Source organism: Herpailurus yagouaroundi, unplaced genomic scaffold (genome assembly GCF_014898765.1).
Source record: "Herpailurus yagouaroundi ecotype Mexico unplaced genomic scaffold, PumYag 182, whole genome shotgun sequence".
In the NCBI taxonomy this organism is placed as follows: Eukaryota; Metazoa; Chordata; class Mammalia; order Carnivora; family Felidae; genus Herpailurus; species Herpailurus yagouaroundi.
The window spans coordinates 26,548,739-26,574,021 of record NW_024412413.1 but is presented as its reverse complement, the minus strand read 5'-3'; the positions used below and the strand labels follow the sequence as shown (position 1 = coordinate 26,574,021).

At 42.7% G+C, this 25,283-nt stretch overlaps 1 protein-coding gene across 2 annotated transcripts in view; it reads left to right on the top strand.

Annotated features, from left to right (window-relative positions):
- PLXNC1 (plexin C1) overlaps positions 1 to 25,283 on the top strand; it is a 149,650-nt gene that overhangs the window by 59,730 nt on the left and 64,637 nt on the right. Inside the window, exons 6-10 of one of the 2 annotated variants that reach the window (XM_040491228.1) lie at positions 7,303 to 7,456; positions 10,970 to 11,057; positions 13,197 to 13,299; positions 13,441 to 13,542; positions 25,021 to 25,160. In XM_040491228.1, coding sequence (XP_040347162.1) covers positions 7,303 to 7,456; positions 10,970 to 11,057; positions 13,197 to 13,299; positions 13,441 to 13,542; positions 25,021 to 25,160 — 587 coding nt within the window. Of the gene's footprint in view, positions 1 to 7,302; positions 7,457 to 10,969; positions 11,058 to 13,196; positions 13,300 to 13,440; positions 13,543 to 25,017; positions 25,161 to 25,283 lie in introns of both variants that reach the window. The other variant, XM_040491227.1, reaches the window with a different exon arrangement.

Sequence of the window (25,283 nt, the reverse complement as noted above, 5' to 3'; positions counted from 1 at the left end):
CTTGGGACTCTGTCTTTCCCTCTCTCTCTCTCTCTCTCTACCCCTACCCCGTTCACACAAGCACACTCTCTGTCTCTCTCAAAATAAATACACATTTAAAAAAAAAAAGGATTACCCAAGATTTTTTTTTATCATTTTGAAAATTTTAAGGGTGATACTTCAGCTAAACGTAGTAAGGGAAAGCAACTTGTTCGTTAAATAAAAAATGCTGCTTGCATAATTTGCTTACCTATCTTTGGGTTCCCTGATATAACTTAATCGCCATTTCTACCTAGTTTGGAACATCACAAAAAATGTTTACCACCCAAACAACCACTAGTGCTTTCTTCTCTACCCTGAGTCCCACCGTGGTTTACCCAAATCCCTGTAGAGCCTTCCCACACAACCATTACCTCGCTCTCCAACTACCATCACTCTCAAGGTAAAGGAGATAAGAATTTAGTAATCTGAGTAAAGTTCGTCTTTGAAACCAACTTTGGACTGATTATTTTAATAACGTTGATAAGATGTGTGATGCCATCTCTTAGTCATATTATTTCAAAATATGTCCTATTGTCACAGTCATCTGTGACTTACATGAAAGTCCCAGACCTTTGTTAATTTAAATAATACCCCGATCCCTTATCTACAGAGACGTCAGTCCATAGCTCAAGTCAAAGAGTGTTTGCTAGCTGCCCATCATTTGCCTTTGTAACATTCTACTAACGTTCTGAGTACAGAAAGACCCCGATATAATGCAGAGCCCCTGCTTCCAAGAAGCATCATCTCTTTACACAAAACAATTAGAAGACTGTATATCCTCATCCTCATTACAGAATCGGCATTAACAAGAAATAATTGGAGCAATTCCAGTTGGCTTGGAGGGATTTCGTGAGGTTTTGTTGAGCAAAAACAGCAAGATGCAGAAAAGTATGTGTAGCATGATCTTGTATTGATCACAAACTCAATATATGCTATTGATGTATATAGCATATATGATATGCTATTGATATAGCATAATCTATATATGTTTATGTCTCTATGTGATTATTTGAGCATGGAGAAAAATACAAAAGAATTCCTACTAGGTCGTGAACATGGGCTCTCCTGATGGCATGACAGATGATGTGGTGGAGAGGGAAGGCCAAGACAAGTAGGGGGGGAAAAATGAAATTCTCACATACACAAACACAAACAAGCACGTATGACATCCCATTTTTGCATTATGTAAAACTATTTGTATACCTCTAAAGAGATTTTAACATTCAATAAAAACAGCTTGTACTAATAAAAACAGAAAATATATAGACATGCAAGCATTTCCCACCAGCAGCAGGATTCCTAAAGGAGAGACACTGGAAACATTCTTTTATAAAGCAGAACGAAAACAGGGAGTTCCGCTGTCACTGGTAAAACCAGCATCATGTGCAAAGTTGCGTCTAGTGCAGCAATACAAGAAACAAGTAATAGAAATAACTATGGGACCGGAGCAGATAAAAAAGATCACCATGTGCTCATCTTCCCTGGTTGTGTAGCTTTGAAACCTAAACAGAGTAGCTTTTAAAATGATTCAAACGAAAGTAAAATAAAAGTGCCAAATGTTTGATAAACATTCAACTATCGATAACTTTACTACACGAGATAAAAGAGTTAGTGTCCATTAATAAAAGATCTCATTCATTAAAAACAACCAAAATACCCAGCCATCAACTGAAAGAGTGAGGTATATACCCTGTATTTTAAAATCACTTTTACTAGGAGATCCATGTTAAAGACAACTACCAAAAAATAGCGATTTGGGCTATGCAACAGCTTGCCTCACTTTCTTTTTTTTTTTTAATGTTTTTTTTTTATTCAGTTTGAGAGAGAGAGTGTGTGTATGCTCATGAGTGGGGGAGAGAGAGAGGGAAAGAGAGAGGATCCCAAGCAGGCTGCACGCTGTCAGCACAGAGCCTGATGTGGGGCTCAGTCCCACGAACCAGGAGATCATGAGCTGAAATCAAGAGTCAGGCACTTAACCAACTGAGCCACCCAGGTGCCCCCTAAGCAATTCTTTCTAATAATAATTAGATAGTGGGACAGTGGTCTATCAAGGCTATTGATAATTCATGATTAACTTCATCAATTAAAAACATAAGCATAAATAAAACAAAAACACAAAGCATTCTCTTGGAAGATATGACAAGCATCCTGAATATATCCAGACACATACTATGTTGCTGGGCAGGAAGTTATCATAAACGTCATTTCTTCCTCAACCTAGTTTCTAGATTTCATGTAATCCCAGTGAAGATTTGAATAGACTTTTTCTTAAAAGTAATATAAAAGTCAACTGAAATAATATGAACTGGTCAAGAATATCCAAAATGTATTTTGAAAACACAGAAATTTATTTAAGCTAGACCATTTCCATATGAGTATAAATATATATATAGCAATAATAACTCAACCCATGATTCTGTTTAAAAGTAGGAATACAGGGGCACCTGGGTGGCTCAGTTGGTTGAGTGTCCGACTCTTGATTTCAGCTTAGGTCATGATCCCAGGGTCACGGGATCAAGACTCATGTTGGGCTCTGCGCTGAGCGTGGATCCTGATTGAGATTCTCCCTCCCTCCCTCCCACTCTCTTTCTCTCTCTTTCTCCACCCCCCCCCCCCCTTCCCCCTGCTCTTGTGTGCTCTCTCTCTCTAATTAAAAAAAAAAAAAATCTTAAAAAAAAAAAAAAGGACTGGAGATCCTAGGAATAGACAAGAAAGCTCAGAAATAAATGTAAAAATTGTAAAGATCAGGTATCATAAAATAAGAGGAAATAAAAGAACTTTTCCCAAAAGGCACTAAAATAATAGACTTCAAATATGGAAACATAATTCACATTTTACATTAAATACAAAAGTAAATTTTAAACTAAAAAATCCACATAAAAAGCCAAAACAAAAAAACCCAGAAAGTAGAATGGAGTACCCGATAATTGGAAATAAAATTTTCTTAGCTCTGAAGCAATGTAGTATGTAATAACAAAAGAAAAATATTCATATACTTGACGTTTAAAAAAAATCCATACAATAAAAAAGATAACTAACGCACACACTTCAGGAAAACATTTGCAATAGGCAAAATATTAATTGTAAGATATTAAAGCTAGGAGAAGTTAAAAAAAAAGAACAAACTCCAAGACACCAAAAAAGTGGGCAGAAAGAAGCATATATTCTCACAAGAGGAGGTTTAGGGAGTTAGGCATAGTTAAGGAAATATGTTCAACTTCACTAGTTATCAAATAAATACAAATTAAAATGATAAGATATGCTAACACCTAGTGTTGGCCATGCCAATTAGCACAGCCTTTTTGGAGAGCAATTTGCTGTGATGTTTCCAAAGGCATAAGTATAATCATTCTGCTTGAAGCACTAATTCCAGTCTTCAAATTCTGAAGAAGTAACTTGAAAGAAGGAAAACCAAAAGAATGCAGAGGCCATTGCGGTAGCTTTTGTAGACTGAGAACCCTGGAAAGAACCGATCTCTTTGGCAGTAAGGGGAGTGGTTAAATAAAATAAGGTCTGTTAACCTGCTAGAATGCAGTGAGCTCTCTGGCCCCATGGATGTTACTAGCTAATTGACATTCAAACTCTCTGTCTCACCTGACTCTGTGTCTTCCTTCCCTCTTTATCCAGCTTTTCTGGAGAAGGAGCTGTCCGCCTGATAAGGATTCCCAAGTTGGCTTTATTAAGCCGAGGCATCAGCTATTTCTCTGTACTTGCCTGGAACCCGCACTCACACAAAAATACCTTCACCTCCCTGACTATCCTCTTCTTTCACTACATTTGAAAAAACTTGCTGTTTTCAAGATCAACTCCAACCTGGCTTCTGTCCCAATATTCCCCTGAGACTGTTCCTGCTGGGGTCACCAGTGAACTGCTTGTAGCCATTCGGTAGATGCTGTAAGTCCTCATCTTACTTGGTCTGTTGGCTGCGTTCTTGAAATGCCCACTTCCATTGCCCTCTCCCCCCCCCCCCCCCGGCCTACCCCATCCATGGTCTCTTCCTTCTCTCTGGCCATGCCTCAGCCTCCCTTGCTGGCTTCTTCTCTCCCTAACTCTAAATACTGGAGTTCAGACCCCATTTGGGTTGTTCCTGTCTTTAGCTCTATATTTGTAGATAATTTTATCCATTCCCATGGCTTTATATATCATCTCTATGTTCTTGCCTCCTTTATCTTTAGCCCAGATTGCTCCTCTGAGCTTCAGGCCCATATCTAACTTGACACACCTCTTCATCATTATACAAGTGTCTTGAACTAAACGCATCCAAAATTGAAAGCTTACACTTTCCACCCAAAGTCTGTCCCTGCCTCTGTGTGTTCCATTTCAGTACAGGGTACTTCCCTCCATTTTTCTAACCAAAATCCTCCCTATCCACATGCTCTAATTCCAGTCCCGCCCCACGCGACTTCTAAAGGATATCTTGAATCGGTCATTGGTTTCCGTCTCCACTGTACCATCTTGGTCCGGGCTTCTATCGTCTGTTGATGATCTCTTCATACCCTGTGGCCCTCTGGTTTCTGAAATGTCACATTTCTGCTAGACTATAAGCTCTTTGAGGGCAGGGTAACTATAGCTGTTTGGTTCACTAAAGTATTCAACACATGCAACATTCAGCACATGTTAAGAGCTTGATAAATATGGAATAAATAAAGGCGATGGTTACTGTTACCTAAAAACTATGTGAGAACTGGAAGGAAATGTGAAATTTTAAATCTGGTGAGAAACTGATTTCAAAAAAAAATTCTGATTCTGTTGTAGTGTTTGAGCAATTAAATGAATTTAAGGCCTATATGTATACAGGATAGTAGGTGATGTGACCGTATGCTAAGATGTGTGAGCGGATATAAATGCTGGGCTGAAGGGGCGCCTGGGTGGCGCAGTCTGTTAAGCGTCCGACTTCAGCCAGGTCACGATCTCGCGGTCAGTGAGTTCGAGCCCCGCGTCAGGCTCTGGGCTGATGGCTCAGAGCCTGGAGCCTGTTTCCGATTCTGTGTCTCCCTCTCTCTCTCTGCCCCTCCCCCATTCATGCTCTGTCTCTCTCTGTCCCAAAAATAAATAAACGTTGAAAAAAAATAAAAAATAAAAAAAATAAATGCTGGGCTGAAGAAGGCACCATGAATAAGAGCTCAGCCATTTGCTACAGGTGAGCTAGTGGGAGTGGATTGGGGTTTGTCCCCGTGCTCAGGTCTGCTAGAGGTAGTTGGACTTTAGTTCAGTTGAAGCTGAACTTGCCTTCTCCAGCAAGACTGTATGGCTGAGAAACAGAATGTTTTGAAAATAGCAAGATGGCAGTCTGTTTTAGCCAGGACTAAAACAGACATAGCAAGCTTATTTGAAGACAAGACAGCAGAGTTTGAGCTGACCGTACGGAAAGTCTGGGTGAAGGTCAGAAGTATAACAGAAGATGGACATCTCCCAGGCTGTCCGGAAGTATAGCTCTTCATGGTAGGCAGTAGGGTTTCCAATTCCTCTGCTCCCATCTTCCTAATGCTTAGCTAGCTCACCTTTCCACCAGATCCCTTTCCTGCACCTGACGCAAAAAGGGTCCACCATTGGCCTATTAATTCCTTTAAATTCCTTTTTTTCCTGACCTTCATTTTCTTTTCTTTTTTTTAACTGAAATATAATCGCATGCGACATCGTGTAAGTTTAAGATGTACAACGGGTTGGTTTGATACATTGATGTATTGCCGTATGATTACCACCATAACATTAACACCTCTATCACATTGTGTAATTAGTATTTTCTTTCTTGTGGTGGGATGATTTTCCTGTTTCAACATGAGAACTGGCTGCCTTGTTTCTTTAGATAATTCATTTGGGAAAAAGTTGCTTTAGGGGAAATTTCAAGATTTTCTTTTTGTGTCCATTTGTGTGCACACACACACAGCCTCCTGCCCCAAAACTTTAATCGTAAGTTTGATCACAAATAAAACCTTAGTGTTAAAAGTAGATTTCGGGGGCACCTGGGTGGCTCAGTCGGTTGAGCGTCCGACTTCAGCCCAGGTCATGATCTCGCGTTCCGTGAGTTCGAGCCCCACGTCGGGCTCTGTGCTGACAGCTTGGAGCCCGGAGCCTGTTTCAGATTCTGTGTCTCCCTCTCTCTCTGACCCTCCCCTGTTCATGCTCTGTCTCTCTCTGTCTCAAAAATAAATAAACATTAAAAAAAATTTTTTTAAATAAAAATAAAATAAAAGTAGATTTCGTAGATCACCTTCTTTAACTATAGTAACATTACCAGGAAGAAATAAAGAAATGTAACTTAGTCCCTGGGAAATCAAGGTATTCTCTTAAATAAACCCTGGACCAAACAGAAGCAAATTAAAAAAACAAAAAATCATGTGTTTGGATGGGACTAGTTAATACCACAAATACATAAGACCTCCCGAAATTGATGCATATGGTTAGTACAATTCCAGTTAAACTCATAAGCTCCTCACCCCATTTGAATAAAATAATCTTAAGGTTTCTGCAGAAGAATAATGTCTAGGAGATGCTAAGGAAATTGGGAAATTAAAGCTAAATAAGTAAAGGTTTGCCTTTTCTGATGTTAAATATATTTAAAGTCACAGTAGTAAAAGCTTGACATTGTAATAGAAGTAAATCAATAGATAGTTGAAACAGAGCAGAATTCAGAAATAGATTCCAGATATAGGGTAATTTAATATATGACAAAAGTGGTATTTCAGTTCAGTGGGAAAAGGAGGGTATTTTTTAAAGTAAATGGTTATGACATAGCTGATTAACCATCTGGATGAAAATAAAGTTTGGACCCTTACCTCATACTATACACAAAAATAAATTCCAGAGAGATTACATATATAAGTTTAACAAACAAAACAAAGATGGCGAAACAATTTCATATTTGTCTACAAGCTAAAATTTGAGAATAACTTTATAACCAAGACAAAAACCCTGCTTTGATTACATAAAAACATGTCACGCGGGGTAAAAGATACCACACATACAAGTTGCAAGACAAACAGTAGATTAGGAGAAAACATGTGTCAGAAATAAGACAGATAAGGATTAATATCTTATACAGAGAGCTCTTAAAAATGATAAGAAAAATATACACAGAGCCAAAAAGTGGTCCAAGCATAGGAATAGGTGATTCACTAAAGGGCAAATCAAAGAGTCGATAAAGCGTCTCTTTCTTTACATCCGCTGAGAGATTCTCTTTCTCTGGCATGTCAGAAGGCGAGTTCACTTGAAGCTCTAGGATGGATGGAGAGGGAGCAAGAACAATGATGTGGTTCCTGAATTATCTTCTTCCCCACACAGACTACAGTGACTGTGGTCGGAAGCCTCCCTCCGAGACGGTCGGAGTGGAAGTGCGTGGTGAAGAACTTGGACACGGGTAGGGAGCTCTGCAAGGGTAGAAGTCCGCCGGGCAGGGTCTGTACCTGCAACATGCCCACCAGAGCAACCTACAAAGGTAAGTGGACTCTGCTCTTTTTTTGTTTGAAAGTGAGGAAGGCAAGAGAACCTCCTGAGTTCAGATTGCCCAGGAAGCAAGTTGAATGTCAGGGGATTTATACATTCCCACCCTTTAGACTCGCTGTCTGCTTACCTCCTGCTCTCCCCTCGGTTTTGCTCACCTCTGCCCTACCTCATCCCATGATTCCAGGATCCCACTCTGACGTGTGACTGGAGAATGACAGAGCAGGGTATGCTGGATGGGAGAGTGGAGAAGCTGGAGACCATTGGACTGACCCTACCCAAATGGTTCAGATAATTCAGAGATCTGAGAGGCTGGGAATGCCCTTGGTGAGATGAGAAAAGAGAACAACCAATGTTCTATCATCTTAAGATGATTGCATTCACGCAGAAAGGAAGTATTTATTGAATATCTACGATGCACCGGGCACTGTGCTGGGTGCCAGGGATACAGTGACCAAACAAGATAGACGTGGCCCTTACTCACAGTATTTGTAGCCTATTGGAGTAAAGACAGACAAAGGGCTCATTACAGCGTAGTGTGTAAATGCAGGGGACGTACAGAACCATGGGAAGCACAGGAAAAGGCACCTAACTGAACCTGGAGGGTCCCTGAGGGGACAAGGAAAGCTTCCTGGAAGATGAGTAGAGTTGAGCCAAAGGAAAGGGGGAAGAGTATTCCAGGCAGAGACCAACTAGTGTGATGGTTAGAAAGAGAGAAAAGGCTTTGTTTGAGGAGCCAAAAGAGGCTCTATATGGTTAAGGCAAATGGGGTAGGGAGAGGTAGAGAGCAGAGTGATAGAAAATGGATACCAGGGTGCCTGGATGGCTCAATTGGTTAAGTGTCCAGCTCTTGATTTTGGCTCAGGTTATGATCTTATGGTTTGAGAGATTGAGCCCCGTGTTGGGCTCTGTGCTCAGAGTGCAGAGCCTGCTTGGGATTCTCTGTCTCCCTCTCTCTCTGCCCCTCCCCTGCTTGTGTGCTTGATCTCTCTCTCTCTCTCTCTCTCTCTCTCTCTCTCTCTCTCAAAAAAAAAAAAAACATTTAAAAAATTAAAAGAAAATGGATAGCAAAGAAGGTTTAGAGTGTCTGGCACAAATTAATCATTTATAATCAATAAATTTTTGTTGAATGGCCAAAGTGGAGGATGGCTGGAGGAGGGAAGGAGAGGGTTCTGAAAAAGCAGATAGAAGAAAAGCTGTTGCAGTGATCCGGGTCAGGGTGACAGTGAGGGCTGGCACAGAGTCAAGCGGGGGTGTAGAGAAATTGGTAGATTCCAGAGATGGTGGGGGGCTAAAGTGGACACACTGAGGATTCATGAATCCCTGTGGGCAAGAAACACTAGAAGTAAGGTCACGTTATTGGTGCAGGTCTCCTAAAATGGGTGAACATCACAGTGGAGGGGAGAGCTTGATGTCACTCAGTTAATCCCCAGTCCCTCCAGAGGGAGTTTAGTGGGCCAGGCCAGAGACCCAAGCTTACAAATCTCAGCCACTGGGCTCACGGTGCTGGTTTGGGATTGAATTGCTTGGAAAATGATTCCAATTCTCCACTTTTCTTTGTTTACACCGTGCAGCCTTTGGGGTATGCTTCTAGTTAATTTTGCTCATTAAAATGCAGCTCTTGCTCACGTGTAAAATCTGCTTTCCAAGTATCGGAGATCACCCGGTGAAGCTAAGTTGGTTGCTTTTAGGGCCTCCATCAGTCGCACTCGACCTTTGCCTGCCCTTTTCTTTGAATGCCTTGCATGTTCTGAGCCGGCAAACAAACTCACTTCCCGCCTCTTGCGCTCAGCCGGTCAGTGGTCATTGCCAAACCTCTGTCTCTGCCCTCGCCCCTTTCATCAAGTCCTATTGCCCTTCTGCTTTGAAACACGGGAGGGAATGTCACCTCCTTCGTAACAATCCAGGGTATTTCTCGCACCCTCTGAGGTGCCCACAGTCACCCCCATCTTGGTAGCCAGGTGCTGCATGGAACTCAGACCACTCTCGCGGGATGTTTCCTCGTCTGTCCTATCATTGTTGGGTTTTGTTTTTTTTTTTTTCACCTAATCCATTCTGTGTCTTCCTGAATAACTGCAAATGCTACCAGAGCAGAGATCAAATATATTAGTTTCCTTCTGATATTTCCCAGTAGTGTTTTGTGCGTAGCTGACACGAAGAAAATTACAACTTTTCCTGGTGTTCATCATGGAACACTGGAACGTATTTTCGCTGGGAGTCTCTCGGGCTTACTGTCCATATGTCCATTCTACCAACATTTACAAGTGGCTGTGCAAATGCTCTTGCTGAGAGGTCATGCCAACCCTCCAAACCTCCTTGTCTTTACAACAGAGGGTTATCACACTTCACATGTAATCACTTAATGTGAGCAGAATTCGATGTGGCATCCTGGCTTTTAGCATGAATTTTACTGCCGTAGAGAAGTATCTTCCCAGACTTTGGGAATCACACACTAATAAAATTTCAGTGAGGAAAGTAAGGGTGCCAACAAACTTAGGCCACTTCTTATTTTATCAAGGAAAGCCTTCATTTTTAAAGTATCGTCCTTGGTCTCCATTAACTCATAAAAGGAAGACGATATTGTCCCAAAATGGAGGGCAGTGAAAACCTCACTGAGCGCTGTGCTTGGGTGCAGTAGGCTTTGAGAGGTGCTGTCCAGGCTGCGGCACCCAAACCTGGCTGTCTACCGATCATGTCATGGGGAACATTGCCAACCACAGAGTCCCAGGTGCTCCCCAGGTGTGTTACGTCAGAACCTCTAGAAGCGTGGCTCTGGAATCTCTATTTTCATCAATTTCTCAAGTGATTCTGATACACAGCTGGGTTTGGGAACCACCTTGGATAGAATATGTAAGTTAAAGACCTGCAGGAAATAGGACGTTTCTCTAATGCTGATTCAGCACGGTTTTTATCTTTCTTGTCTCTCTATCCTTTTGAGGGTGTTCTAGCCAATGAGTACGTTTTCAAAAGCAAATAAGACAACTCTGATGGTTGATCTGGTGACAGTTGACTCTAAGCGGATCATGGATCCCAGCCCATGGGAACCACGCTTAGGGTTTGTTAGGCAAAGGTTGGTAGCGTGGATTTTGCTGAAGGTACAGGATTTGCTCTCTAACATTTCTGGTTATCGTGCTGTAGGCAGTTCTTGCTTGGTGACTTGTTTTATTCTTATGCTGTGGCCAATTGCAAGCTGAGATAGTGATCCCGGGGAGAGTATGAGATGTAAATGGGCTGTAAAATGGCTTTTTTCCTAGTGATTATCCGTGGGAGGCTTGGAACACAAGGTGGGCCCGGGTCTGTTTGGAGGCTTGTGCTGTGCGCTTGGGCTGCCTGACGTGAATGGCCCACGGGAAGGAACCACATACTGATTGAAATGTTAGCAAACAGCTGGCACCCCCCCCACCCTCTATGCAAAGGAGGCAAAAATATTTATTGTTTGCATTTACAGCTTTGCTTGACGATAGTGGGACGCCACCATAATTGACATTCTTTTCCCCCTTCGCTCCAGATGTTTTAGCCGTCAACGTGACGTTCTCCTCCGGTTCTTGGCATTTATCAAAAAGATTCAACTTTACCAACTGCTCATCATTCAGAGAGTAAGATTTTATTTGAAATTTAAGTATTCTCTCATTGGTTTTAATTTATTTATATGCTTTACGCCTCCATTTCCTAAAGAACTCTTTTGCGGAGTAGAACTTTCTAAAGTGCCTTTTGGAGCATGGCCTGATGGGAGATAGAAGGGGGAGATTGGAGGGCCCCTGAGCTAATAAGCCGGCTCGTTCAAGCCCTAATAAGTAAGGTGGAGTAGCTAAGGAGCAAACAACTGTGCTTAAGTGTTGCTACCGACAGGGAAATGCGTTTTCCCCAGACGGACAGGCACTCTGAAGAAAATATAGCAGAAGGGGTGCTATGTTCCCCCCTGAGCCGAATGGCTTTGGGAATTTGAGTCAGGGGAGAGGGTGTGAGCATGAGACCAGGGAAATCATCAAGGAGAAGGTCAAGATGAACTCTCTTTCATCGAAAGAACACGTTTGGGGCACCTGGGTGGCTCAGTCCATTGAGCATCTAACTTCGGTCGGGTCATGATCTCTGTCCCTTCCCCCCTCGCTCGCTCTCTCTCAAAAATAAATAAAACATTTAAAATGAAAAAGAGCATGTTAGCTCTGTTCCCCCACCTTTTCGTGCCACCTTTTGCCCTGTTGGGCTGTGTACCTCTGATTTAGGGCCATGCCTCACTCCTTGCTTCTCAAGCAGAGACAAGACAGGGAGGAAATGTGTTTCTCAGATGCATGATTTTCCAGTCGAAAGGTGGGATGGAGGTTCCCATGGAAACAACGGGAAGCCGTGTTATTAGTGATTCTATAGCTCGTTCAGTGGTTTGATTGACCAACCATGTGGGTCTTGGATGTTTCTTTTGGCCTGGGAACCACTGCTGCCGTGGGGAAAATGAACTCAGACTTAAAACTGGGTTGGAGGGCCACTCTACAGCTATCCAAACAGGGGCCTCTGGACCTCATCTTTACCCTGGGGTACTCTGAAAGAGGGACTGAGTTCAGTTGTTTCTAACAAATAAACTGAATGAATGTAGCGGGGGGAGGTGGGGAGCGAGCAAACTTGATACAGAAAGCCTCAGAAGTCTGTGAAAATAGGAAAAGAGGGGGAGAGTTAACAAAAAAATGTATAGTTCAAAGAGAGTTGAAACGTAAAGCGGGTCCCCCATCCCCAGTGTAGAGGCCAGGCGGAAGGAAGTGACTTGCCCTGGGGCCCACAGTTAGGTAATTAAGAACCAGACCTCAGACCCACAGCTCCCCAGAGGGTGAGTGTGCCCTTTCCTTGAGTATCTGGTCCCTTAGTACAACACTTAGTACATTACACTTAGTATACTCGCACCTAAGGGGCCGCGATGGGAATGCAAATCACAAGCCTGCTTCTAGCTCACTTAGGTGCCTGGATAAACACTCCAATGAGTCTGCAGTTTCTATAGGTCAGAAGCTCCGAATGCTTTGACATTTCTTGAAGAATCTGTGAAATATGAATGGTGTCTCCTCTCCCTACACTGGCCCTCTCACTGTCCCAGGCCAGGTCTCCCCTGGCCTCCCATGGCTGTGTTTCCAGACCAACCTCAGAGTCTGTTTTTATTGTTCCTTCAACTCTGATTTTCCTACAACATGCTTTTCAAGTCCTCTACTGTTATCCTCACATGATAGGTTATTTGATGAGTAGACACAGTTCTTCCTTAATTTGGTTAAAAAGCAAACACTGGCACCCCATTCCCTCCGCTTGCCAGGTGACACTTTTGGTCTCGCACCTTCCAGGCAGTGGGGGTGTTAGTTACAGCTCTAGGGAGTGAGGGCAGGGCGGGGAAGGTGAGTCTCCAGAGGGGAAACTTACCTGAGGGCAGACAAATGGCAGAACTGGATTCAGAAACAGAGCCAGTGGGTTCCTGTTATCCACCAGCACAGCGGGTGACCCTGGCTTCAGGTTTCCATGGCAACATCCCCAAAGGTGTCAAGACAGTCCATCAGCCCTGAGGGCTGCCCAGAGCAGGGCACAAAGCCGGTGCTCTATCCTCAAAGGACTGTCCTCCCTCCCCTGGGTTCATCCTACTCTGTCCAGGGATTTTTTTCTTCTTCTTTCTTCTTTTAAATGCTTGCACCCTGCATCACGGAGGGAAATTCTAGGGCATGAACATTTTCCTAAAGATTTGGAATTAAGTTGGCTTTCCGTGTTGCCAGATGCCCAGCGTGTATTGGAACTGACTGTGCTTGGTGTAAAAGTGAGAGAAAGTGTATCCACCCCTTCACAGCTTGTGACCCATCTGATTACAAGACAAACCAGGTAAAGTGCCATTTTTGGTATTACAAGGTTGAACCAGAAATAAGTGTTTGTGACCACCCAGTCCCAGTCTGTCTTTTGTGTTTGTTTCAAACTCTAAATTTCCCATCTGTTTGGATGTTGAAGGGATATTCTTCATTTCAGGAACACTGTCAAGTTGCTGTTGAGAAACGGGCACCATCCAAGACTGCGGGAGGAGGAAGATTCACCGAGATTAGGAGTAGTAGAGCCAACCCGGGCTTGCAGGTCAGACCCTAGTTTTGTGCTGATCGTAGGGAAAAAAATCCCCTTTAGATGACAATAACAGCTCCTCACTGCTCTGGGTTCCTTTTAAAAATTCCCTGTTTGACTTTCTACAAAAATTCCCTTTTCTACTTTTGATTTTTAACCAAGTTTCCCTTAATTGGCTCAATACATCAAAGGCTGCACACTCACATAAAAGAAATTAAAATTCTATAATTATGAAAAATGATATTGTTCCAGGAGGAGTGAAATTTTAAAGGTGACTTTGTGGCTCACTCAGGAGGAGTTAGAAGGAAGCATATAACACATAGCACTGAGGGGGCTTCGATTCGAACCACGTATTACAATTGTATTCCTGGGGGTTATGTGGGGTGAGGGGAGTCTATGTATACAAACTAACCTCATTCAGATTGCCCATCTTTACATTATAGAGATGATCTAACCCAGAGTTAATAGTGCCAAAACAAAGAGTTGTTGCCATATGTGTGTGTGTGTATACATATATATGCATGTATCAACCGTATATATATATATCCATACATCCATATGTACATACATATATACACACACCCACATCTCCCCCCAGTTCCCCCTGAATTTTTTTCATGGAAAGATATTTTCCATGAAATTTCCTTGGAAATTCCTCTTATTTTCATCATAGTAAATCACCAGGTTCCACCAACAGACATGTTTGGGAAAAAAAGGACATGACCATGTAAACGTTTCTGGGCAGAAAATAGTGGCCATGCTTAGAATGACTGGCTTCAGTGAGTTGACAGAAGTTAATTGAGCATGTGCTATGTGGTGACAAACAAGAAAGGGTAAGTTCTCGATCTTATTAATCGGGAGGTCTAGCAGGAGGAGACAAATTAAAAACAACATTTCTTTCTCTAAAAAAGGCTTGGTTTTCTATTTCGTGACTAATCTATGGCTTCGATGTATCCATTTGCTGTTATTTAAGGTCAAGTGCCAATATAGATAAGTAGCACATTTTTCATCACTACCAAAAAGTTGATGGTAACTTTAGGTGAATAACTAACAGGCAGAGGGAACGTGAATCATGATGGATTATGAAGTTAATTAAAGGCATTAGAAAGGTTCGGTGTGCCAATATCTCCAGATTTGAAAAGTCTTTGAGGTTTTATTAAGGGGTGGGCTTCTCTTCTCTTACCATTGGCTTATAAAACAAAGGCGTAGTGACAGGTATTTGGATAAAGGAGGCGGTGGCTTTTTTAAAAAATTAAATTTATCCTTTGTTGTCATTTTAGTTGGCTTTTTTTTTTCGATTTTAGTAAAGCACACCTAACACAGTTTACATCTTTTCCACCTTTTTTTTTTTTTTTTGACGTTTATTTATTTTTGAGACAGAGAAAGAGCATGAACAGGGAGGAGCAGAGAGAGAGGGAGACACAGAATCTGAAGCAGGCTCCAGGCTCTGAGCTGTCAGCACAGAGCCCGACGCGGGGCTTGAACTCATGGACCGCGAGATCATGACCTGAGCCGAAGTCGGACGCTTAACCGACCAAGCCACCCAGGCGCCCCCCCATCTTTGCCACTTTTAAGCGTACAGCTCAGTAGTGTTAAATACCTTCACACAGTTGTGCGACCATCACCACCAACCATCCCCAGAACATATTTCATCTTGCAAAACTGAAACCTCATACCCATTAAAAAATAACTTCCCATTTTCTCTTCCCCCACCCCCAGCCCCTGGCAACCACCATTCTACTTCCTCTCTCTATGAATTTGATTACACTAGGGACTTCATGTAAGTAGAATCATACAGGATTTTTCTTTTGGTCATTGGCTTATTTCATTTAACATAATGTCCTCCAGGTTCATCCATATCAGCATGGGTCAGAATTTCCTTATTTTTAAGGCTGAAAAATATTCCACTGTGTGTATATAGTACATTTTGTTTTTCCATTCATCTGTGGATGGACACTTGGGTTGCCTCTATCTTTTGGCTATTGTAAATAATGCTGCAGTAAACATAGGTGTACATATATCTCTTGAAGGCTGCTTTCAATTCTTCTGGGTATATATCCAAAAGGGGAATTGCTGAATCATAAGGTAATTCTATTTTTAATTTTGGAGGGGAATGCCATGCAGTTTTTCATAGTAGTCTGCGATTTTAGAGTCCCACCAACAGTGTGCAAGCATTCCAATTTCTCCAAATCCTCTCAGCTCTTGTTATTTTTGTGTTACTGTTGTTGTTGTTTTAATGGTAGCCATTGTAAGTGATATAAGGTGGTATTTCATTGTGGTTTTGATTTGTATTCCCTAAAGATTAGTGATGTTGAGCATCTTACAATGTGCTTGTTGGCCATCTGTGTATCTTCTTTGGAGAAACGTCTGTTCAGGTCCTTTGCCCATTTTTTAATCAGGTGGCTTGTTTTTTGTTGTTGTTATTGAGTTATAGGAGTTCTTTGTATATTCTGGATATCAACATCTTGTCAGACACATGACTTGCAAATATTTTCTCCCATTCCATAGGTTGCCTTTTCACTCTGTTGATAGTATCCTTTGATGCACAGAAGTTCTTAATTTTGATGAAGTCCAGTTTATCTCTCTCTCTTTTTTTATTTTATTTTTTATTTTTTTTTAACGTTTATTTATTATTTTTGGGACAGAGAGAGACAGAGCATGAACGGGGGAGGGGCAGAGAGAGGGAGACACAGAATCGGAAACAGGCTCCAGGCTCCGAGCCATCAGCCCAGAGCCCGACACGGGGCTCGAACTCCCGGACCGCGAGATCGTGACCTGGCTGAAGTCGGACGCTTCACCGACTGCGCCACCCAGGCGCCCCTCTCTCTCTTTTTTTAATCTGTGCTTTCAGTGTCCCATCCAAGAAACCATTGCCAAATCCATTGTCATGAAGCTTTTCTCCCATATTTTCCTCTAAGAATTTTATAGGTTTTTGGTGGGGTTTTTTTTTTTTTTGATGTTTATTTATTTTGAGAAAGAAAGGGCAGGGGAGGTGCAGAGGCAGAGGGAGAGAGAATCTCAAGCAGACCTCATGCCCAGTGCAGAGTCCAACGTGGGGTTTGATCCCACCAACCATGAGATCACAAGCTGAGCCAAAACCCAGAGTTGGACAATCAACCGACTGGGCCACCCAGGAGCCCCAAGAGCTATATAGTTTTAATTCTTACATTTAGGTGTTTGATCCATTTTGAGTTAATTTTCATATATGGCATAAGGTAAAGGTCCAACTTCATTCTTTCCCATGTGGATATCCAGTTCTCCCAACACCATTTGTTGAAAAGACTGTCCTTTTCCTATTTAATGGTCTTGGCTCCCTTATCAAAAACCATCTGGCCAGATATGCAAGGGTTTCCTTCTGGGCTATCTGTTCTGTTCCACTAGTCTGTAGGTCTGTCTTTATGCCCGTGTCACACTGTTTTGATTACTGTAGCTTTGTAATAAGTTTTGAAACCGGAAAGTGTGAGTCTTCCAACTTTTCTTTTTTAAGACTCTTTGGGAAAAAATTAAACTTTTTATTTTGAGGGAATTGTAGATTCACATGTACTTGTATGAAAACAAGAGAGACCCTCGATATCTTTTGCCCACTTTCCCCCAACAGTAACATCTTGCAAAACCCATAACACAATATCACAACCAGGATATTGACAGTGACAACAGTCAAGGGACAGAACAGCTCTATCGCCACACTCCCTTCCCTCCTCCCTGCCACTCCCCCTTTCTGATCCCTGGCATCTACTAATCTGTTCTCCGTTTCTATAATTTTATCATTTCAAGGAGTCTATTTAAATGGAATCATCCAAGGGCGCCTGGGTGGCGCAGTCGGTTAAGCGTCTGACTTCAGCCAGGTCACGATCTCCCGGTCCGTGAGTTCGAGCCCCGCGTCAGGCTCTGGGCTGATGGCTCGGAGCCTGGAGCCTGTTTCCGATTCTGTGTCTCCCTCTCTCTCTGCCCCTCCCCCGTTCATGCTCTGTCTCTCTCTGTCCCAAAAATAAATAAAAAACGTTGAAAAAAAAAATTAAATGGAATCATCCAAAATGAGTCCTTTTGGGATTGGCCTTTTTAACGCAACATAATTCTCTGGAAATTCATCCAAGTCCTTTTATGGGTCAATAGTGTGTTCCTTTTTATTGCTGAGTGGCGATCCAGGCAATGACTTTAAAATTTCTTTTATGTTATAAAAAAGTCACTGCATCCTGGTTTCCTGCATTGTGTCTCCCCATTCCTTTTGACCTTTGACACCATGTGGTTAAAGGAACTGGCTGAAAATAACCAAAAGCCCAGGCAATGTCTTTAGTGCTGCTGTGTGAATGACCCTTCTTTCTTTGGAGAAAGGTATTTTGTTGATCCTGGAATGTTTTTTTTTTTTAACATGTGGCTTCGAACAGAATCTTCTCGATTTGGGTTCATAGGGAATGGAGTAGTATTGATCACAGGAGGGATTTCTCATGCTCTGGCATACACCAGTGTCGTTCCTTGTCACGTGGATATGTAAATCTGCGTTTCCAGTTCGGGTCTTGTGTTGGCCTCAAATGAAGGCTTCTTCCTAGCAGAGAAGCCACTGAGAACTTTCTCTCAATGCATCTTCCCACGTCACCTATGTATCGAGTGCTTCCTGTTTGCCAGGCACTGTAGACAGGAGATGTGAATGGTGCAGACACGACCTTAGGCTTCATGATGCTGAGCTGGGATTGACCCAGTAGACACCATTATATTGAGCTTCACGGGTACAAAGAGGAGGACACAGACGAATCAAACACATGTGTCTCTGTCAATCTCAAGAATCTTATACATAAGTACACAAGTAAGAATATAAGATAAAAAAAAGTACTAAGATAAAAAAAAGTACTAACATAGGAGAAGTACCAGAAAGTACACAAACCCGGAGAGGCTCTCTGTGCCTGCAGACTTGTCTTAGTCATTCCTGTTTATTTAAGCCCAATGCCTGGCAGCTAAAAACACTTAATCAGTGTGGTTGGTTAGGGCTTTGATTGATGGATGGATTGATAGACAGAGATGGCATTTCAGCCAACCATTGAGGGATGAGACACATGAAAACAGAGGAGTGAGTGTTCTAAGCAGAGGGGCCAGCATAGGCAAAAGTATAGTGGGTTGCCAGAAAATTCCAGGGCGTCTATTATAGGAGACCCCACATCATTGAATTGCCTGGAACAGAAGGATGCAGGAACCTGTGGGACACAAGACCTAAAAGACCCCGTGGCCTGAATCTCTGGGGTCTTCCACACCAGGCATAGGAGTTTTGGTTTTGTTCTTCAAGCAGCAGTAGGATGCTACTTGAGACATTTGTCTTTTAATGTATGCATTTGCTCGTCCAAGGACACAGTATTTAGGACATGGGGTTCCTGGTGCAATCACGGTTTGGGCCTGCTGCCCTCACAGTGTCACGACCGTATCCTCAGTCTCTTCACCTGACCTACCCATACGTGCTGTCATTTACTGGGAGGGGCTGCATTAAGGAAAGGTACCACCAAAAGAGGGAAATGAACTCAAAATCCTGGGTTTGCCCTTTGGATGAGAAGTGTTTTCAGCTCTGAAGGCTGGTCTGTCTCAGACGGTTGGCCCTGTCACCCGGCACTCACCTCTTTTCCTTCCTTTTCTTAAACAGTCTTCTATCTGGTGCCTCCACCTGCTGTGAGAAGAGGTGGCTGCCCTCTCTTTCCTGTTCTCAGAGAAAGGATGTGAAGATCGATGATACGGTGTGGCTGTAATATGTGCTATTCCTTGCAGTGTGCTTGTCTCTCTAGGGTGGAAATATGCCCTACGAAGCCACGTCTCCTGCTCTTGGGGGATTTACGTTCACGTGGTTCTTACTTTTTCTTCCTTGTACCACCTCTTCTTATCCTCCTCCACCTCTGAATATGAGTTTTAATTTCTCACAGGTAATCCACACTGACTCTTGCAGAGACCTTGCCTCTAAAAGTGAAATTAAGTTTAATATAGACCTTGTGGAGTAGCTTCTATGGGCGTAGCACATGCGAGGCGCTGTGGGATTCACTTGCAATTGTTCATGTACCCGTGCGTTTAAAATGTGGTTGTTGGGGCGCCTGGGTGGCGCAGTCGGTTAAGCGTCCGACTTCAGCCAGGTCACGATCTCGCGGTCTGTGAGTTCGAGCCCCGCGTCGGGCTCTGGGCTGATGGCTCAGAGCCTGGAGCCTGTTTCCGATTCTGTGTCTCCCTCTCTCTCTCTGCCCCTCCCCTGTTCATGCTCTGTCTCTCTCTGTCCCAAAAATAAATAAATGTTGAAAAAATAAATAAATAAAAAAAATAAAAATAAAATGTGGTTGTTGACGGGCACCTGGGTGGTTCAGTCGGTTGAGCGTCCGACTTCGGCTCAGGTCACGATCTCACAGCTCGGGAGTTCGAGCCCCACATGGGGCTCTGTGCTGACAGCTCAGAGCCTGGAGCCTGCTTCGGATTCTGTGTCTCCCTCTCTCTCTGCCCCTCCTCCACTCGAGCTCTGTCTCTGTCTGTCTCTTGCTTTCACTCAAAAATAAATAAAACATAAAAAACCTTCTTTTAATAAAATGTGTTTATTGATCACCTATGTGCTAGACAGGTGGTCACAATGTGTGTCCTCAAGGAGCTTACACTGTAGAACTTCTAATATTTTGGAGGAAGGAAAATTCATTTTCATGAAGCAGTTGAGTGTGTATGTACATCAGAAGAAGATGTAAGAAGGAGTTCCAGAACGTACTAAATTAAATAGTGGTGGCCTGTATTTGTTGAGCCGATGCTATATCCTGAGCTCAGAATATCTGTTTCTGTAAGCCTCACATTTTTTTTCCCATTTTATAGATGAAGAAATGTTGGCTTATAGAGGGTAAGTAGGTAGTAAATAATAGGCAAGAGATTTGAACCCAGGCAGTCTGACTCCAGAGCCCCCGGCTTTAACCACTGCTCTCCATTGTATGATCTCGATTGAATATAAACAAGTATTAAATGATGTCGTATTGATGGAAAAGGTCAATCTGGAAGGGAGAAAACTAACATTGGCTTCTCTTGGCATCGGTGGTGCCGACATGGGTGGGGCGACAGGCTATGAAGGCAGTGTATTAGCATCGAAGCCTCCAGAGGGGAGGGTCCTCCAGAGGGGAGGTCAGGGTGTGGTCAGAGTGGAGGATTCAGACCCAGGCCAGGCTGGTATCCTCTCCAGGATGGGGAGAGGAGAAGAGGCTCAAGATGGGAAACTGAGGCCCGTAGGAGAGTGGAGCAGCAAGAACCACGTGCTGACTGGAAACTCAGCACAGGGGTGGATTTGGAGTGGCTGAGCCTAATTCGCAGTCAGGGGTCTCTGGGGAGGGAAGGAGTTACCTGCCCTGGTCTTGGAGTCCCGGTCACCCAGCCCAGTTCTGCGTTGCCACATTCAAAAAGTTCAGTGGCCAAGAGTGACGCCTTTGTGGAGTCACCATGTTGTTCTATCTAGTGCTCTAATTTTTCTTTGGTGGCGTTGGATTTTCTTTCCATGTCTCACCTCCTTTTATACTTTGCCCATCACCGCTGCCGGTCACTGTTCTTTTCAATTTATACATTTCATGAATACATTACTTCCATCCTTCTCAGTCATTAATAAAGATGTTAAATAATTCCGAACCAAATATTCACCCCTGTAGGGCCCTACAGGACACTTTCCTTTAATTAGTTGTGCTACCTTTCATCTCTCTAATGTCCTTTGGTCTCAGATTTCCAGCTGGTTTTGAATCCATGTGACTTTTTATGCGGTCCTGTTTGAACTAATTTCACCAGTGAAACTCTGAGAGACGTTTTACTGAGTGTCGATTCAGGTCCAAGCCTACAGAGAGCTTTGCTATATTCAGATTTTTTTTTTTTTAAAGATTAATAGAGTACAATTTGGTCTTAATAAACTGAGCCTTCCTAATGCACCTCTTTCCCATATTCTTTTCAATCATAGCAGTATTTTCTCCATTAATGTCATGGTAATTTGAATTGTGTTGACGTCAGACTTCACAAAAAAAGTACTCTTACTGTCAGAAGCAATCCTCTTAGACCTTTTCAGAAATAACTATTTCTTAGTGGTTGTGCTGTTTCCAATATCTTAGAATGACTTTGTTTTAAAAAAAATAAAAATAGCCGGGTATTCTGTAATCACCGAATTAACCAGTTTCTAATGTGCTCTAATATACAAAATAGGGAGTGATCGAAACTCATGAGCGACCAGGTTCGTAGGACCTTATTAAATAATTTACAATTGGGCAGCCATTTAGAAATAACTCTTATGTCTTTAAAATGTAGCTGACAGGAAGTAGACTATTCTGAGGTTGATCACTGGACAACACAGGTTGTGAAGGTTGCTGTCAGAGGCATTTTGATTTGACATATGGAAATTCTTGGACCTAAGATGAGGGCAGGATCTCACTGTAAGGCTTTAAGTAAGTGTCTTTTCGGATCAAACTAGATTATGTTTTTAAATTAACCCCTTCTACGTGTCAGCTCCTGGGCCTGCTGCTTCACGCCAGGCTGTGAAATTAACTCTTGATTAAAATACAAAATAGATCTACAATAAGTGTGTGAAACATTTGTCGGGAGATCATTCTTTGCCTTCTGTCTGTAGAGGACTTTCAAAAACCTTTAGTAGTAAAAATAGAAAATGTTAGGGGCGCCTGGGTGGCGCAGTCGGTTAAGCGTCCGACTTCAGCCAGATCATGATCTCGCGGTCCGGGAGTTCGAGCCCCGCGTCGGGCTCTGGGCTGATGGCTCAGAGCCTGGAGCCTGTTTCCGATTCTGTGTCTCCCTCTCTCTCTGCCCCTCCCCCGTTCATGCTCTGTCTCTCTCTGTCCCAAAAATAAAATAAATAAACGTTGAAAAAAAATAGAAAATGTTATATTTCTAAGAATTGTTGCAGCCATACAGGACAGCCATATAGCTACCCTCTGGTTTTCTTTTTTTCCTTGTACACCTGCACAGTTGATTTGATGAGGTCCTCTTGGTGGCTCTTTAACTCACTTATTAACATTAAGAGAGGTTCTCCAAGCAAACAAAGGACAACTAATCGGACCCTCTTTGCAAATAGACTGGAAGCATCGGCTTTCAAGAGACAGACCGGGCTGGATTTCATCGTAGACAGCCAATGGAAACTTCTCTAAACAATAAGGTTTAAAAATAAAATCCTTTTGAAGTAGCAGGGCTGTCTCTGCTCAGGGAGAAATAAGAAGTTAATAAGGCAATGTGGTGGGTCTTCTGATGGTGTTTACAGAACCATTTAAGGAGCAAAATATAACCCCCTGAAAATATTTTTTACATTAGTTATAAGGGTCTTTTTATCCTCTCCTGAGAGTAGAGAAGTAGCATGTACTTGGGGGTGTTCGAACATCTTGCTTGAGGAGATATCACAGTATAAACACAGGAATCCAGAAGGGCTGTCCGGAAAGAAACGTGGGGCTCTCGGCCGACTTGGATGTGTATGTGAGTCTTCATTGGGATTCACATAAAACAAAACGAAACACAGTCCCTTCTTGCCTCCTTAAGAAGGGCAGTGGACTTGTACTGTGCAAGGGTTGGCACATTTTTTTCTACAAAGAGCCAGACAGTGAATGGTTTAGGCTTTGGGAGCCCCGCGGTCCCTGCCACAACTATTCTGTGCCTGTAGTGCGAACGCAGCCGCAGGCAGTACGTAAATGAACAGGTGTGGCTGTGATCCAGAAAAACTTTCTTTGTGGACACTAATATCAGAATTCATGTATTCTCACATGTCATGGAACATTATTACTACTTTGACATTTTTTTCACGGGCCATCCGAAGGCAGGCGATGGACTGGATTTGGCTTGCTACAGGCAAACACCTAGCACTGTTCTAGGGACCCTGTACGTGTTCAATAAATACTTGTTCACTTAGCTGTCACCATGTCAGAGCGAAGAGTAAGCCTTCTGCTATATAGCACACACTTGACATTTGCAAGGGATTTATCTTGAAGTCTTTGCTAATCCCCCCATTCCAAGTACCACTCGTGCAGATAATTTCCCCCATAAAAGGCAGTCAAGTATAACAGAATAATTAAAGTGACCCTTTCAGACCCTTCATGATTCTATAAATATGGGACTAAAGTCCTCTACTAAGTGATTAAAATAAATTCTGCCACCGAAATCAATTCTCTGTCACCTTACATCATGGCTGTGATGACATTAACGATGAATTTACCTCAACCTGCAGAACCAATCCATAGTGATAATGAGCGATGGTGACCGCTCTACCATATAGCACGTGTGTTTGCCGAGGAACAGAATAAAACATCCCTCGCAGCAGAAGGGGCAGCCCAAACAGCCCGGCAAGTCCATCATGATGAGCATTACACATATGAAGGAGCAGAGAATATGAGGCTGCTTCAAGAAGCAGGCGGTAGACAGGCGTTGGGCACAACTGATGCTCTCCCACTGCCATGGTGGCTTCCTCCTAGATTTTAGCCTCTACGTGGCTACAGTTGGCATCATCACGTGATTATGCGTCTCTGGACTTGGGGGTTGTCTTCAAATGTCAAGAGTGTGACTATGAAATGCACTGGTGCTGAAGATCTGTATTTTATATTGGCCGGAGAGAATTTTTTCTGTCCTGTTTTAGTCACCATATTATAGAAGAATACAGATGTGCTGGGGAGTGGTCTGTACAAAGAATAACAGAATGATCAAAATGAGAGATGGTGACATCTGGAGAAGAAAAGTGAAAGAAATCACGATTGTCTTGTCTTTGAAAGGAAAGTGATTCCTACCAGCAAATAAAGCCCCCCCCCCCTCTTTTTAAGGAGAATTTAATCAGGCTTTGCAAGGAAAGAAGTAAGGTGCAAAAGTCTACATGATATGGGGCCTCAGGGAGCAGGTTATCGCATGGGAAATTTTCGTGATAAAGAAAGGCCTGATAAAGGTTATAATGGGTGCCGTGGAGAGGAAACTGTTGACCACAGTGGTTTGGCATCCAAGTACTTGGTATTAGGTGACTGAACAAGTTGATTTCTGGAGGTTTCCCCCTGCAGTATACCCCTTGATTCAAATACCCTAACTGGGGAAAAAAAAAACTGAAAAAAAATAGACACTGCTTTCTTGGGAATTAAATTTATCCAGAATAACATTTCTTCCAGCTTAATGATCACTCTTGTTGGCCTATCATCAGTGGATTCCTTGTCTTTTTCTTCATTTTGTTATATTGTGAGCCTCCAGGGGCCGTGAGCATTTTTGAGACACCAGTGAGATCTCACTCTTCAGACAGAATGTCAGACTCTTCAACTGTATTTTCAACTGTCTTGTGAGACAAAGACTAATTGGTTTGACCTCATGCTGTCGCATGTTGAGAGACATGAATCTTCAGCACTCTTCCTTGAATTCATTGATTTCATTAAACACTGTCTGCTTGTGTTTGCAAAATGTCGTAATTTCCCAGTGATTTCTTCGAACTGCAGCGCGTAAACAGATTTTTTGGAACAATGCCACTTCTTCGCTTTGATCTTGTGTGTTAATCTTTATTTCCAACAGGTCTTCTACATTAAGTCCATCGAGCCACGGAAAATATCGACTTTAGGGAAAAGTAACGTGATCGTCACGGGAGCAAACTTTAGCCAGGCATCCAACATTACAATGATCCTGAAAGGAACCAGTACTTGTGATAAGGACGTGTGAGTTGAAATCATAGTAATTTATCCTTGGTAATATAGTAAAAAGCTTTCACTTATGCCAAAAGAGTATCATTGTGATTATAATCTTTTCAAAGTATTGCCACGTGCCAAAGTGGGCAGTTC